The sequence below is a fragment of the Passer montanus genome, unplaced genomic scaffold (genome assembly GCF_014805655.1).
Source record: "Passer montanus isolate IOZ18808 unplaced genomic scaffold, ASM1480565v1 scaffold69, whole genome shotgun sequence".
NCBI lineage: Eukaryota > Metazoa > Chordata > Aves > Passeriformes > Passeridae > Passer > Passer montanus.
Window position 1 is genome coordinate 1,133,136 of NW_024372036.1, and position 14,616 is coordinate 1,147,751.

General features: G+C 41.4%; 1 protein-coding gene across 4 annotated transcripts in view; it reads left to right on the forward strand.

Annotated features, from left to right (window-relative positions):
- The window catches only part of DSCAM (DS cell adhesion molecule), a 439,507-nt gene that overhangs the window by 359,438 nt on the left and 65,453 nt on the right, over positions 1-14,616 (forward strand). For all 4 annotated transcript variants that reach the window (XM_039729460.1, XM_039729462.1, XM_039729461.1 and 1 more), the window contains exon 20: positions 2,261-2,394. In XM_039729460.1, coding sequence (XP_039585394.1) covers positions 2,261-2,394 — 134 coding nt within the window. The remainder of the gene's footprint in view (positions 1-2,260; positions 2,395-14,616) is intronic.

Sequence of the window (14,616 nt, forward strand, 5' to 3'; positions counted from 1 at the left end):
GAATGGTGCCTGTCAGTTTTCTCACATCTTTCCAAGACCACCTATGCAGATATAAAATTGAGGGTGTCCTCACATTGTTTTTGCACAAAAGACGAGCAAATTTAGATCCCAGGCTGGCTGACTTCTCTTTATGGGCAAAGTTCTGGAGCAGCGTAATATCTGCTTGCTTAATTGAGGTAGAACAAAAATTCAGAATTTATCTACAAATATCAGGGCAAGGGATTTTGTACCTCTACTGCACAATAACTGTTTTCTGTGAAAGTAAAGAAAGCTGGTCAAGCATTGCACTGGTAATTGCAGTAGAAATTTTAACACTTTGGCGGTTTTACTTGAAAGCAGACAAAAATATCAGATTCCTCACAAAGCAGTAGATCTGTAGAGAACAAAGTCCAGAAAATTGTTTCATTTTGACTTTAATAACCTACGTAGCAATTATCAATACAACATATCTATTGTCATAATTTGATATAAATATTGACCACACACAGTGCTCAAATATCTTTCAAATTATTTATGTTTGCAGATTTTAAAATATATTTTGAAATATTTTGACGCAAGACGTTATTTTTTAGTAAATTTTAAACCCATTTATTCTGATATTAAATGTAGCCCTTGTCTTGTTTAAGTACAATCTTGTGTGTAATGTGATATTCCAGCATGCAGGAAAATAAATCTAGCAATTTTGCACATTAGTAAAAGAGTGTTTCCAAAGCTGGAGAGCATCATACGGTGTAATGTGTGTCTGAAAAACAGCATATGCTCATGAAATCAAAACCTTTCCCAAAATGCAGGGCTGCAAAGGGATGTAGTTAAGATTACACAGCAAGATTTTAGCATTCCCAAACTGAAGCTCTTCCAATGGTTTTAGACAGGAAGTTTGGGGGTTTTAGCTATTTCTGTGTGGTAACTTCGTATTATTATGTATTATGTACTGTAATTAGAGAAATAAATATTCTGCAGTACCAGAGAGAGGTCTGAGCTGCTGAGAGCAGGGTGAGGGACAGGGATTCTGTGTGGGGAGATGTCTGCTCACATATCATGGCACGTGCTGCCCATGGGTCACATCAGGCAGTGCAAACTGCTCCTTTCCCCTCCACTTCATTAAATTCACAGCTCTGCTCTGGATGTCCATTAAACTGTCCACATGTGCATTATTTATAACACTTTGGCATGGGTTGTGTGTTCAAAGCTGGCCATTTATTATAAAGTGTTGTTTGGCAATTTCTGTGACCACAGACAAGATATTTTCAAGTGTGCATTTGGATACAAACTGAAAGGGGAAATTTAGGTTGGATCTGGGGAAGAAATTCTTTACTGTGAGGATGATGAGGCCTTGACACAGGTTTCTCAGTGGATGCCCCATCCCTGGAAGTGTCCAAGGCCAGGATGGATGGAGCTCTGAGGAACCTGGTCTGCGGGAAGGTGTCTCTGGCCATGGCAGGGGTTTGGAAGATATTAAAGTTCCCTTCCAACCCAAACCATTCTTGGGTTCATTTTATGATTTTATGCAGGCTGGAGGGGATAGTTCACAAAAGTTTAACCATCAGTGGCAGGTTCTGCTTTGGGACTCTCTGAAGAAGAATTTCTCCTGTCTTAAGGATGGGGTCATTGGTCTAGGGGAAGGTGTCTCTGCCCATGGCAGGGGTTTGGAAGATATTTAAGTTCCCTTCCAACCCAAACCATTCTTGGGTTCATTTTATGATTTTATGCAGGCTGGAGGGGATAGTTCACAAAAGTTTAACCATCAGTGGCAGGTTCTGCTTTGGGACTCTCTGAAGAAGAATTTCTCCTGTCTTAAGGATGGGGTCACATCCCCCAAACCTTCTCCCTGGCATGGGCAGTGTGGAGGCTGCTCCCTAACACAGAGTGTCCATCTCAGTCCCTGGGGGCTCAGCCACCAAAGCAGCACATTCCCCTTTTCCTTAACTCCTCTGTTACACTGGGATGATTGAATACCTGCCTTTGGGTTCATTTTATGATAGGGAGGGGATAGTTCACAAAAGTTTAACCATCAGTGGCAGGTTCTGCTTTGGGACTCTCTGAAGAAGAATTTCTCCTGTCTTAAGGATGGGGTCACATCCCCCAAACCTTCTCCCTGGCATGGGCAGTGTGGAGGCTGCTCCCTAACACAGAGTGTCCATCTCAGTCCCTGGGGGCTCAGCCACCAAAGCAGCACATTCCCCTTTTCCTTAACTCCTCTGTTACACTGGGATGATTGAATACCTGCCTTGGGCCACTCTGACACACTTTGCTTCTCCAGTTCCAGGTCCTCCTGCTGGAGTTAAAGCAGCTGCTGCCTCGGCCTCCACGGTTTTTGTGTCCTGGCTGCCTCCCCTGAAGCTGAACGGCATCATCCGGAAATACACCGTGTTCTGCTCCCACCCCTACCCCACAGTAAGTGCCACAGCCCCTCTGTGCAGGGCTGACACGCAGCATTTGCAGACCCCAGTCCTTGATCTTCTCCCTGCTGCTTCCTCTCCTGCCCTTTGCTGGCCCTCAGCAAGGTCCAAGGGAGATCCTGGAGCTACAGAGAGACGTGAGAGTGGAGTTTGGTTTATCCCACATATCAAATGTTTGTTTAAAACCTATTGCAGAGCATTAGCTCACAAATAATTTCAAAATATACAGCTGAAATGGAGTATTTTTCAAGGTTTGGTTAGTTCAGCATGTAACAAGTTACATTTTCCAGGACCAGCTGCACAAGCCCTGTTGCAGCTGGAGGCGTGTGTTCATTTACCCTGTTTCCATCTAAGTTCCTGCCTTTTTGCCTTGAGTATTCATGTGTGAAGGAACATAATGACTTACAAACAAACATATTTGCTTGTGAATAGGCTTATTTATGCCTGGAATATTTGCCCAATCTAGCTCTATGTGCTTTTACTTGCTGAGAAATTGACAGGAGGGAATTTGAATTAAGTATCAGGTTATCTTTCTTCCTGTCTGAATCACAAAGAAATTCAGCAATCTTTAAACACAAGGGCCAATTGCTCTCTCTAAATACCCATGTATATTTATTTTCATGTGGATTGAAAAGAATACTTATTTATTTTATATCTGAGGTTTGGATTTAGGTTGTGTCCAAGGTTTGGCTTTCAGTTTTAAGCAGGACTTCTTACTGAAGGTAAAAAATACAATCTTGGTTTGATAGGCAAGGAAAATATTGTTCCAGAAATTTCCAATTAAGTGCTTCAGGCAGTGGAAATTTTCCTGTCCCCAAGGTAGGGGATTGGAAAAAGGTGCTCTTTTAGATCCCTTCCAACCCAAACCATCATGTGATTCTCTGATTTATGTTTTGGGATTACCGTCTCCTAAATCCATTAATTCCATAATTGTAGCAAACCAAACCATCTTTAGCAAACCTTTAAATGTAAACTAACTGGAGATTTTCCATCACAGTTCCTACATTTCTATGGCACTCAGTGGGTGAAAGAGTCAGTTTAGAGGACAGCTCTGAGTGGGGATCAGGCACTTCTCTGGGGGCTTGGAGAGAACACCAGGTGGTGCTGCTGCCTTCTCCAGATACTTTCCATGCACAAAGCTGCAGTGCTTCTTCCTGGGGCTTTGCTAGCAACATTTTTTCCTATATTTATATCCACAAGAAAATAAACATCCTCAGCTAAAAATATTATTCTCTACCATGTGAGTCTCTCACACACAAACCTTCCTATTTTGTGGTTACTTTTTGGAGCACCTCAGAGATGGACAATGACAAGAACAGTTGCTTTGTTTTTGCTGCTCTTGGCCTGAACAGAATCTTACTGCTGTATTTTTGTGGTGTTCATTATGCAGGGTATGAACCATCATGGAACCATACCTTAGCCTCAGGTAGAGGCACATGCAGGTGTTTTTACTTTTTGTTATTTGGTGGTGTGTGCATGGATAGTTCTAAAATGTGTCCCTGCCCCCAGGACAGATGATATTTAATGTCCCTTCCAGCCCAAACCATTCTGTGATTCCATGATCCTACTGTTACCTTCATGCAGGTGTGTGTACATAGAAATATACACATGCACACACAGATATATGTATAAATATGGTAAACATGTATCTGTGGGTCTCTGTTCCAGTGCTCTGCAGATCAGCAGGAGCTGTGGCTTGCAGAGATCTTCTGTAGCAGCTCTGTGTGCTGAGTGAGGCAGGGATCACACTTGGGGCTCAGTTTCCAGAAGCCAAGTTGGACATTTTTAAACAAATGCAAGCCCTCAGGACATATTTAATATAGGACACGTTCCCTCAGCTTTATTTCTAACAAAATGCTTTGTTATCTTTTATTCTGAAATGGACTGTGAGCTAAAAAGCTGTTTTATTCAGAGCTGCTGTGCAGTGAAACCAGCCTGCTGCAGAGCTGCTCAAATGCCAGCACTGCTGTGCAGATACACTTAATATACCCAGGGAAGTTCTTGTTTGATTCACTGCTGGCAGAGACAAGTAGCTGACAGAGGGAGAGGCCTTAAATTAGGGTGAGGAGGAGAATAAATAAAAGACCTGTGTCTTTATCATCTCCTCTGCCACCATAAGTAGCAAGTGCTGTAGCTGCAGGTATGGAGCCCTAAAAACTTCATCCATCAGTCACAGCCCTGGCTGCAAAATAACTTTGCTAAAAGTCTGCTATTCAAGCAGAAAGGCAAACTCAGTTTTCAGGCATCAGTGAGAAGAAAGAGAAAAGGACAGGGGTAAAGGTAAATTTATGGGGAGGCTGCATCCTTTGAAGATTGTGTTTTATTGCTGAGATCGAGTCCATGCAATAGACTTTAGACAGGTTAACAACAGCCATTTATAGAAGAACATTGCTTTGGTGTTCAAGTCACCAACAGGAAAAATAATTAACTCTGTTGGTCGTATTGTGCATATTTTTATTACAAACACAACACTTATACAAACCTGACATATTATAAAATGAAGACTTGCTGCCTCTTGCACTGTTCAGTTTGCTTTGCAAAGGCAGAAGCTTTTAAAACTTCTGCTGCCTCTGTATAGACAAAAATAATTTCCTCTTTAAATATTTTGAGCCCTAAGGACAGTATTTTCCTGGGCTGTTTCAAAGCACAAATATGATTAATGTGTGAAAAATGGAAAAGATTCTCCACTGCAGTCTATTCTCTGGCCAAGATAAAGGGCAAGCAAGGATCCAATTTCACACTGTTTAATTGTTGTGTCTATAGTATTCTACAGGCATAATTAGGCAAAACTTTCTCCTTTTTATTCTGAAAATGTAGGAAAAATACAGAAATATGAGACTTCATGGATCCTTCATTTTTCAAATGTAAGAAACAGAATATGACAAAATTTAAGTTAGTTAGAAAAATTATCCTTTATGCAAACTCATAGCCTCCATTCTTGCCTCTCCCCACTCTCTACCACATCCATGTCCAACTTTTGGTAGGATCTGGCTTCTCAAGACCAGCTGGAATGGTGGCGAGATTTCTTCTGAGAGTGGTGATTCCCGTTGTACTGGCAGGATGCTCATCCTGCCCAGGTCTCAGGGAAGTTCTGCCACTGCTGTCCCATCCTGGCAGGGCGATTTTCCCCTCTAGTGCCACCCACAGGGAACACAGTTTGAATCCTAGCACAGAAATTAATCTGGTTCAGCTCTTGCTGAACTTAACTCCTTCCTCAGGAGGCTGCTCCAGCCCTTCCTGCCTTGGGCTGTACATGTGCACTGCCAGGGCTTTTCAAGTGCAACAGAAAAGGAGATTTGGGGGTTTTCTGAAGAAAAAAAAACCACAAAAAATCTCCCTAAAAACAACCACCAACCTCTTGTTGCATTCAGGTCAGTACAATGCTTAAGGAAGGATCAATGGGATTAGATTAAATAAAATTTAGATGTCAGAAAGTGTCTGGAAAAGGTGGCTGTGACACACAGCTTAACCAGCCTGGAAAACTTTGATCTCGGAACAGGTAAAAAGCTTCTCCTAAAGAAGCAGAAGAGTACTGAGGGCAGAAGGAAGGTTAAGGATCAGGATTTCTTGATACAGGAAATTATGAGAAAGTACGTGCACACAAGGACAGGGAATTTTTGATATGGGAAATTCTGATCAGCTGGGGGAAAATATTACCATGAGATCCTGGTGAAATATTGAAGCTGGGGCCCAGACAGTGGGATCTCCACATGTAGAAATCTTTAAGACTTCACCTGACACATCCCTGAGCAACTTCATGCAATTAAACTTGATTTGGGAAGGGGGTTGGACTGGGTGACCTCCAGAGGTACCTTCCAATCTCAATTTTATTATTATAAAGCAGTTTAATACTGGAAAAGTTGGTCAAAATCTGTATACAACAAGGGAAACCAGACAGTGGTAGAGTTACTGTTCAACCCTTGGAGGATAAGAGACTCATTTAGTTGACACCAAGGTGTCTCCTAATTTAAAAGTCTCCAATAAAACTCATATGACATTTTAGGCCACTGGCAGGACTGTTTGTCTTTCCCATCTCAGTACTTTCTATGCACAGTCTCCCAAACAAGTTCTGCTTTTAGCTCTCGCTATCAGGAAATCAGAGAGTGGGAGTGAGGTCACCTTATTTCACATCTAAAGTGAGTTCCACATGAGTGGAGGAAAGACAAGAACCAACTGACTGTGTCCTGAAAAGGAAAATCACTGAGAAAGGAGAATGGTCTCCATTTATTATCCTTTTATAGTGCACTTCTACTTACATGACTCCGTTCCATTAATCTCCAGGCTTTCTATGGAGGAAGCATTGAGTGGTGCATAAATGAATGACCTGCTTTGCTGGAAACAGCAGGAAAATCCTGTTTAATGTGTTTGCTTCTATTAGTCAGTGACCCACCACCAGATCAGCAAAACCCAAACAGCAACACCAACCATAATGACTACACTTTTCTGATCAACAAGTCAAAATAGACTTTAATATGTGTGTTTCTGATTGGGTGATGTCATACTGCTTATTGACATCCAAATGATTTTGCTGGTCTGTATTTTCTCAGCTCTTTACCTCACTTTCTAGCACAAGTACCCAAAGATTGGCAAATATGACAACAACTTGCAAAGCACACAGGTATATATTTAAAACCCTAGATCTCAAATAAGAAGAACCAGTTTATTCTGTGGTCTTTAACCCTGACAGTAGTTTTGAAATGGTGGTTGATGAAACTGTTGCTCAGTTGTGGGATTCTGCTGAGAGATGATTTGTCCCTTAAACCCACCTTTGACTGAGGTCTCAAAAGACCAGAAGCCTGAGGACTGGAAGGAGAAGAAATTCCAGAACTGTTGAATAAGATGAATGGAGTGAGAATATTCCTGCAAAGGAATATTCCAGATAATAAACTGGATTAACTGGATGAGGAACCAGAGCACAAAGCAGACCCCAGTGCTGAAATAGGGGCAATGATTAGGAAATATCTCATAGTGCAAACCCTACAGTCAACCCAGGCAGCTGTGTTGGAAAGAGTCTTTGAAAACTGTGACCTACATTTCTGGACTTCTCCAAAGGATGTAGAAAGATCCAAAAGCTGAAAGCCTAGCAAGGATTCATGTTGGCCTGGAAATATTTCTGTGAAACAGTTGGATTTGGAATAGGTGGTAGATAAAGAGGTGCAAAGCAGAGATGGAGATGAGGGAAATTATCTTATATTTGGCTAAAGCCCAAGTCAATTTATGTGAAAATGTGATCAGTATTGGAAACTGACCAACATCTGAGGCAGACAGTTACTGATCCTTTTGATTTGCTTATTTTACTGTGAGAAACATACTCTTAAGCCTGTTAAACTTCTATATTTGTTTAATTCTTTTACTTTTATTTAAACCCACTAAGGGAAAACATATTATGTGGTTTAACCAGAATACACAGGAGTCTCTGGGGTTGCTGTGTGGAAGAAGAGAGTAATTGCTGCTCTTGGTCTGTAATTGATAGACTTTAAGTGGGATTTAATTAATCTGACTTCAGTCACCTTGAATAGAATCACAAATACTTATTCTGGGGTCATAAAGGATTTCCTTTCTTTAAGGAAAGAAGGTAGATATCTGTGATAAACTGGATGATTCTCATTCTGAAAGTTTCCCTTCTCTGTTTAGTCTAGAGAAAGTATATATGCTTATCTTAAACCAGCAACATAAACTAGATGTGGAAGTATATACAATTATCTTAACCTAGATCTTAAAACTATTAGCTGTCATAAATTCTCATCATCCAGGTGTTTTCCACTCAATTCTTTCAGGCAGACACAAGTTTTGTCTTGATTTTGCATAGGATGTGTCTGAATTCTAATTTGGGTTTACTTCACACTTTCTGATCTTCATTTCCTCTCCAGATTAAAGACTTGGATAAAAGAAAACTTTGGAAAATAGAGTTGATGCAATTATAAGGCAGAAATTATTTGTTGTTACATACTGTAGATCTTTCTTTGATTAGAAGGATGCTGAAAGTTTCTTGGGAAAAAAGGAGAAGTAGGTGGCAGAAGTTGGCTAAGCAAATAAAGTTACTGTTGAACAGAAGTTTATTTAGAGTCAGCAGATTCTGTAAGGTTGAATTTTAAATATATGTTCATTGATTTGTGTATTACAAGCAGTATTTATCACTGTATCTATATAGCACTTTTTACAGCGTGAAGATATTTATGCTTATTAATTCCTATGTGCTTTATTTAGCATAGAAATAGTGCATAATTTGGGGGTTATTTTAAAACCTTATATTGGACAATATTTAAAATGTGTCTATTTAATATACCACATGTTCTATTTTTAGCCTTTTTGTCGTTGTTTCACAGCTTTGGTGCCAGCTCCCAAACACAGTGCATTCATTATTTTAATTGCTTTGTCAACTTTACATTTTTTACCTATCTTATTTTTGTCAGAGAGCAGACCTCAGGAGGGATATGACAGAGTATAAATTGATTCTGAAGATGTGCTGGTTTATATGCTTTTTAAAAGGTCTCCTCGTAAAGCCCTACCAAAACAAATTTGATATTGATTTTTTCATAAACCTCCCTTCTTGTCTCACTACCTCGTCTCACACCCAGGGATATCAATACAGTCTGACAATAAGTCCTTGGTGTCCTGACCTTCCTGTGGTCACCAGCCCATGACACCACACGCTGCTTCCCTCCTCAGGAGCCTCAGGGACTCTCCAGGAGGTGCTCCAAAGGGACAGGCAGGTGGTGGACCCTAAGGGAGCTACCTGGAAGTCCAGACAGTGGGTTTTCTTCCAGCTGTAATCCCTGGAAATGAGAATTCAGGAGCAGCTGAGGGAGCTCCAGGTGTTTATCAGGGAGAAAAGGAGGCTCAGCGGGGACTTTATGGCTCTCCACAACTTTCACAGGAGGAAAAGCCAGGATCAGGCTCTGCTCCAAAGACAAGAGGAAATGGCCTCAAACTGTGCCAGGAAAGGTTCAGGTTTGATATCAGGAAGAATTTATTCATGGAAAGGGTGCTCAGGCCTTGGCAGGGGCTGCCCAGGGAGGTTTGGAGTCCCCATCCCTGGAGGTGTCACCTGGATGTGGCACTCAGTGCTCTGGGGTCAAGGTGGCCATGGGGCACAGCTGGGACTCCGTGGGCTGGGAGGGCTTTTCCAGCCTCAGAGATTCTGGGATTCTTTGGATTGGCAAGATTTTCCTGCCAATGGAAAGGCAGGGAGCTGCCTCTGTTCTTCCCAAAATTTCCACCTGAAACTTTCTAACATTTTAATTCCACAAGTAAGGTGAAAAAAAAATAAAGTTACAATGTTATATGGCAGCTGCACTCACTTTTGTGCGCAACTTCTATTTCCAACAGTTACCTTCAATAATGCTGAGTGAAAAACAGATGCCACCTTTCAAAGCATGAGCCAACACCTGAACAGAAACCACTGTTAGACCAAAGTGGCAGCCAAGAGCCTTACTGGAGGCCATGGTCCAGGATCAGTGGTTATTTGGAGCTTTGAGAGACTGTCCATCTGTGAAAGGAAGGCAAAAGCCAGCAGTTCTCAAGAAAAGTACAATTTGTGACCTCAGGCAGACTTTCACATCTTTAGGGAGTTCACAGAGAGGGCACAGCAGAGGTCTGCCTGTTCTTCTCAGGGATGCAGAACTTGAAGTTCATTCTCTATAAATACAGACATGTATTGATTTTTTTATTACCCCGCTTTGCTTCCAGGTAGAAACAACTTAGTGTAGCCCCCAGTACTGAATTACTTGTGAGTCCAGGAGACTCTAAAATGTGATTTTTAGCACAAACCATCTCAGTACTCTCTGCTCCTCTACTTCTGTGTTGAGTTTTGGGCTTCTCACATCACAGAAGGACCTTGAAGTGGTGGAGTGTGTCCTGGGAAGGGGCTGGAAAACAAATCTTAGGAGCAGCAGCTGAGGGAACTGGGGTTCTTCAGTCTGGGGAAAAGAAGGTTCAGGAGGGACCTCATTGTTTTCCACAACTCCCTAAAAGGAGGTTTTAGCAAGGGTCAGTCTCTTCTGCCATGTCCAAAGTGAGAGGATGAGCAGAAATGGCTTAAAGTTGCACCTGAGGAGGTTCAGATTGGATATTGGAAATGGAAATTTCACTGAAAGAGTGGTGAATTTATTTAATTTATCTTTAAATTATCTATCTAGAGAGGTTTGGAGTCACTGTCTGTGAGAGTGTTCAGGAGGACCTGGATGTGTCCCTTGGGGACAGGGTGTGGGGTGATGCTGGTGAGGCTGGGTGATGGTGGGACTTGAAGTTCTCCTCCAGCCTTGATGATTCTGTGGTTTCCAGGAGCAGCAATGCCTGAGGAAGGGCAAGGCAGACAATTCTGTGATGGAGTTGTACAAAAAGATGGAGATTGTTGTGTTTTTACCACGTAGAATTGAAGACTTACTTTAATTATTGATGAAGCTCAGTGCCACCTGGCCCCAGCAGGATGTGGTGGTGACTGATGTCAGCCTGCACTGCTTATCATGAGCCCCTCCAAAGCAGAATTGTTTTGAAAACAGCTATTTAGAGCAGCACAAAACTGAGCTAGAAACCACATTAAAAATCAGAGTGGATCACTGGGATGGAGTGCTCCACTCAGCACCTGGCTCTCTCCCATTTAGCAGTGGAGCTGAGTCCAGAGGAGGGATGTTTGTTGAGAGAGACCCAGCTATGCAAACACCATTTCACTGATTTAACTCAGGCTAGAACAAACTCAGTGCTGTTCTGTGGGAGGCTGCAAAAAAAAATAAATAAAATCCAGAGGCTCATTGTTGTGGGCAGGAGGGAGCAGCCTCAGTGTCTCTCCTGAGCCCTCTCTGTTCAGTGGCTCCATCACTGACCTGGCTAATGAAATAGAGAGGCTGCCTATTACATTAGGGGATACCAGGCTGGGAGGGGTTGCATGTACACAGGAGACAGAAGCACAATTCAAGCAGGTCTTGATGAACTGGGAAATTGGTCTGGAAAAAGTTGTGTAAAATTTAGCAAGAAAATGGGTACCCTGAATAACCAGCTGCAAAAGTACTGTGTAGAGAGCAATTCTGTTGATTCTTCAGAAGAGGATTTTGAGGTTATTGTGCCTCCCAAGATGAACATTAACAGCCTTTATAACCCTGTCCTGAAAAGCCAAATGAGAATCCCTGGAATTGTTGAGTGCAGGTTTGGAAACAGTGAGAAAGCTATGGACCATCTTTTGACAGTCTGAAGGATAACAGAAGATATTATTAGAGAAACTGATAGAGAAAATGGGATTTCTGGACAATGTTGAAAGCACCAGAGTTCTTTAGTTGTAAAAAGATAAGGGTACTGGTGGGGAAAGAAATGATAAAACTTCATGTAGATTAAAGACTGGTGCAAAGATCAAGGTAATAATCTATTCTTCATGTTCCTAATAGACTGGAAAAGAAGCTATGGGTTGAAACTGCAGCAGGAAACTCAAGCTAGATTAAAAAAAACCTATTTCTAATCATGAGATTAGTCAAGCAGTGGAATAGATTGTGCAGCCTAGGGAGTTGCAAAATCTCCTTTTATTGTAAGTCTTCAAAATCAGGTTGGGGAAACATCTGCTTGAAATTGTGCAGACACAGATGAACCTGGTTTAAAGAAGAAAGATAGACTCAGGTGATCTCTCAGAGTCCTTCCAGCTCCATTTTTAGATAATGACATATTTTCTACCTGAAATTGGAGTGCAAACACACACCCCTCTCTAGGTAGTATATATATTATTTATATTTTATTTTTATAATTATATGTTTATATTTTATTTTTATATTTTTATATTTATATTTAATTTTCAGCATGAGGCAGCCAATACACAGGTAACCAACTTGTACATGCTCTTACTTCACAACACACACCACAAGCCTGGGCTGTCTCTTCCTTTTCACTCATGTCCTTAAAGTCTCTATATGGCTTTCCCAGTTCACTTCCAAGTTTCCTGCAACTTGCAGAAAACACAGATAGAGATCTGTAGCTCACTTACCTAATCAGAAGTTGTGTGGAACCAGCTGTAAGCAAGGTGCAGGCTACCTTTCTCTTCCAGCCCACAGTAAATGCTATCTCTTGCCTTAACTCCTTGCTTGGGAAACTCCCTGACTGCTGGAAAACTGTTAGAAATGTACTTTTTTTCTATAGCACTCTTCTAAATTTTTCCTAGGTTGTGTTAAGAATGGGCAATTAAAAATAGAAGCCAGAGGGATCAAAGTTTATGCACATTACCTATTAAATTGTGCTTTAAAGGAGTCAGAAATGCCAGGAGATGGCATGATGCTTCAAAGTGTACCAAGAAATGTACACCAATAGGGCTCAAGTTGCAGAGGAAAATGATGTTCCCTGCACCAGCTCTTCCTCAGCATCTGTTGCCATTGCCTGGTCGGGGAAGTAGATTGGCTGCATCCTGATAAAGGACTTGGATTTCATTTTATTCTTCACAGCCCTTGCTGGCTTTCAGTGACTGATCTCTGTCTCTCCTTCTTAGACAGTGAGCTAAAGGCAGGAGGAAAATTAACCCATCATCTATAAGCTGAAGAAAAATAGCAGTTAGGAAAAAAATCCCTTGAGCAAGCATGTTACTGCTCCTAAGATTGAACAGCAGTTTCTGTTTTATACTGGCACATGCACGGGCCAATATGTGACAAGGTGACATTCCTTTAAATATTTCTTATTGCAATTGTTTAATCTCCTCTTTGCTGACAAAGCTGTCTTTTTTTTCTTCTTGTGTAATCAAAGTCTCTGGCATGTTAGGCTAATTGAAATGACAGGCAAAAGTTTAAAGTAAAATCGATTCTTTGTCACTGAAGCAACCCCAATGTTTAAAAGGGAATGTGAGCTGAAGAAAAACAAGATGTGTGTTAACCAGTTAGAAACAAAAATCTTTTGCTATAGCAGCTTGTTTGAGGAAAATGAGAGTCATTAATTTAGTGAAGATGTATTTACCAGATTCAATTAATAAATGAATTCTGAGAATAATTAACTTTACATTTAAAATAGCCACAGATGCAAATGGATGAATGATGCTGGGAGAAAGAAAGGAATTGAAAACTAAAGCATTTTAAAAGCTTTAGAGCTGAAACTCCTTCTGTTTGTCCATCTTTGGAGTTCCAGTGAGAAAGAGCTGGTGGTTGCTGGAATGAAAGCTGGCCCTGAGGAATTCCCTGATGTTTAGCTGTTCCTAAGTGCTATATCCATGTCCCATGTCACTAGGTGGTTTAGAAGGAACCTGTGCTGGGTAACTGCATTAATGAGTGGAGCCTAAGTGCCAGAGACAGCCTGGCCTGTTTGACTTTCAAATTAACTGTAGGAAATGCTGCCTCATGAATATTAAATTTCAGCTTCCTCTGCCATGATCAATACAGTAATTTTTATGTATGACCTCACAAAGATCCAGCCTGTCAAGCTACGGGCATTTGTCCAATATTCTTGTGTAAATGTCAAGGCAGATGGTTCTCAGAAGCTGCTGCAATATTTCACTTAATAATAAAGGTGTCAGGCTGCACTGACCTCTTCATATCAGAAGTGGGAACCCAGGAAAACGTTGGCTAAATAGGACAAACTAATTTGGCATTTTGACAAGCAAAGGGGCAATGAGTTTGGCTGTAAAATATAGCAAGTTCCCCCTCTGGACTTGTTATGAGCCTGGGGAGCTTTGCTGGAGCAAGCCAGTCTTCCCAGAAAAACCACTGTCCATGGAAGGAACAAAATGTGTTCTTGTAGAGGCCTTTGCATGGTCTCTGAAGGGAGTTGAGGTGCCTGGCTCAGAGACAGATGTCTTCACTCTGGGTTTCAAATGTGAGAGGAGATGAACTCCCCTCTTCCCCAGGCTGTAGGAGAGGCCAGCTCAAGAGCAGAGAAGTGCAGTGACCCATTCAGCAGCTGAAACTGCCAGTTCACATGGAAAGGTGTTTAATGACATCTCTGAAACATCTCTTATTTATTTGGAATTCACTTTGAAGGACTACATATTCCAATGTTTTCAGGTCAATGTGCCTTTTGAAATGCTAATTAGGTGGAATTGGCCTCTACCACAAGCAGATATTTGTATATCAAAGAGATTCCTTGCACACTTTGTCAGTCTGAACCGAGTTTAGATTGCATTGATGCATTCTTTTTAATGCTGATTCCTGCTAAAATCTTCTTTTCTACGTCATTAACCCTCTAATTATTTTTAGCCTAGTGTTAGTTAGCCGTTACCAGGCTCAGCACTGCACAGGGAAGTGAGTATTATTCATTCCAATGC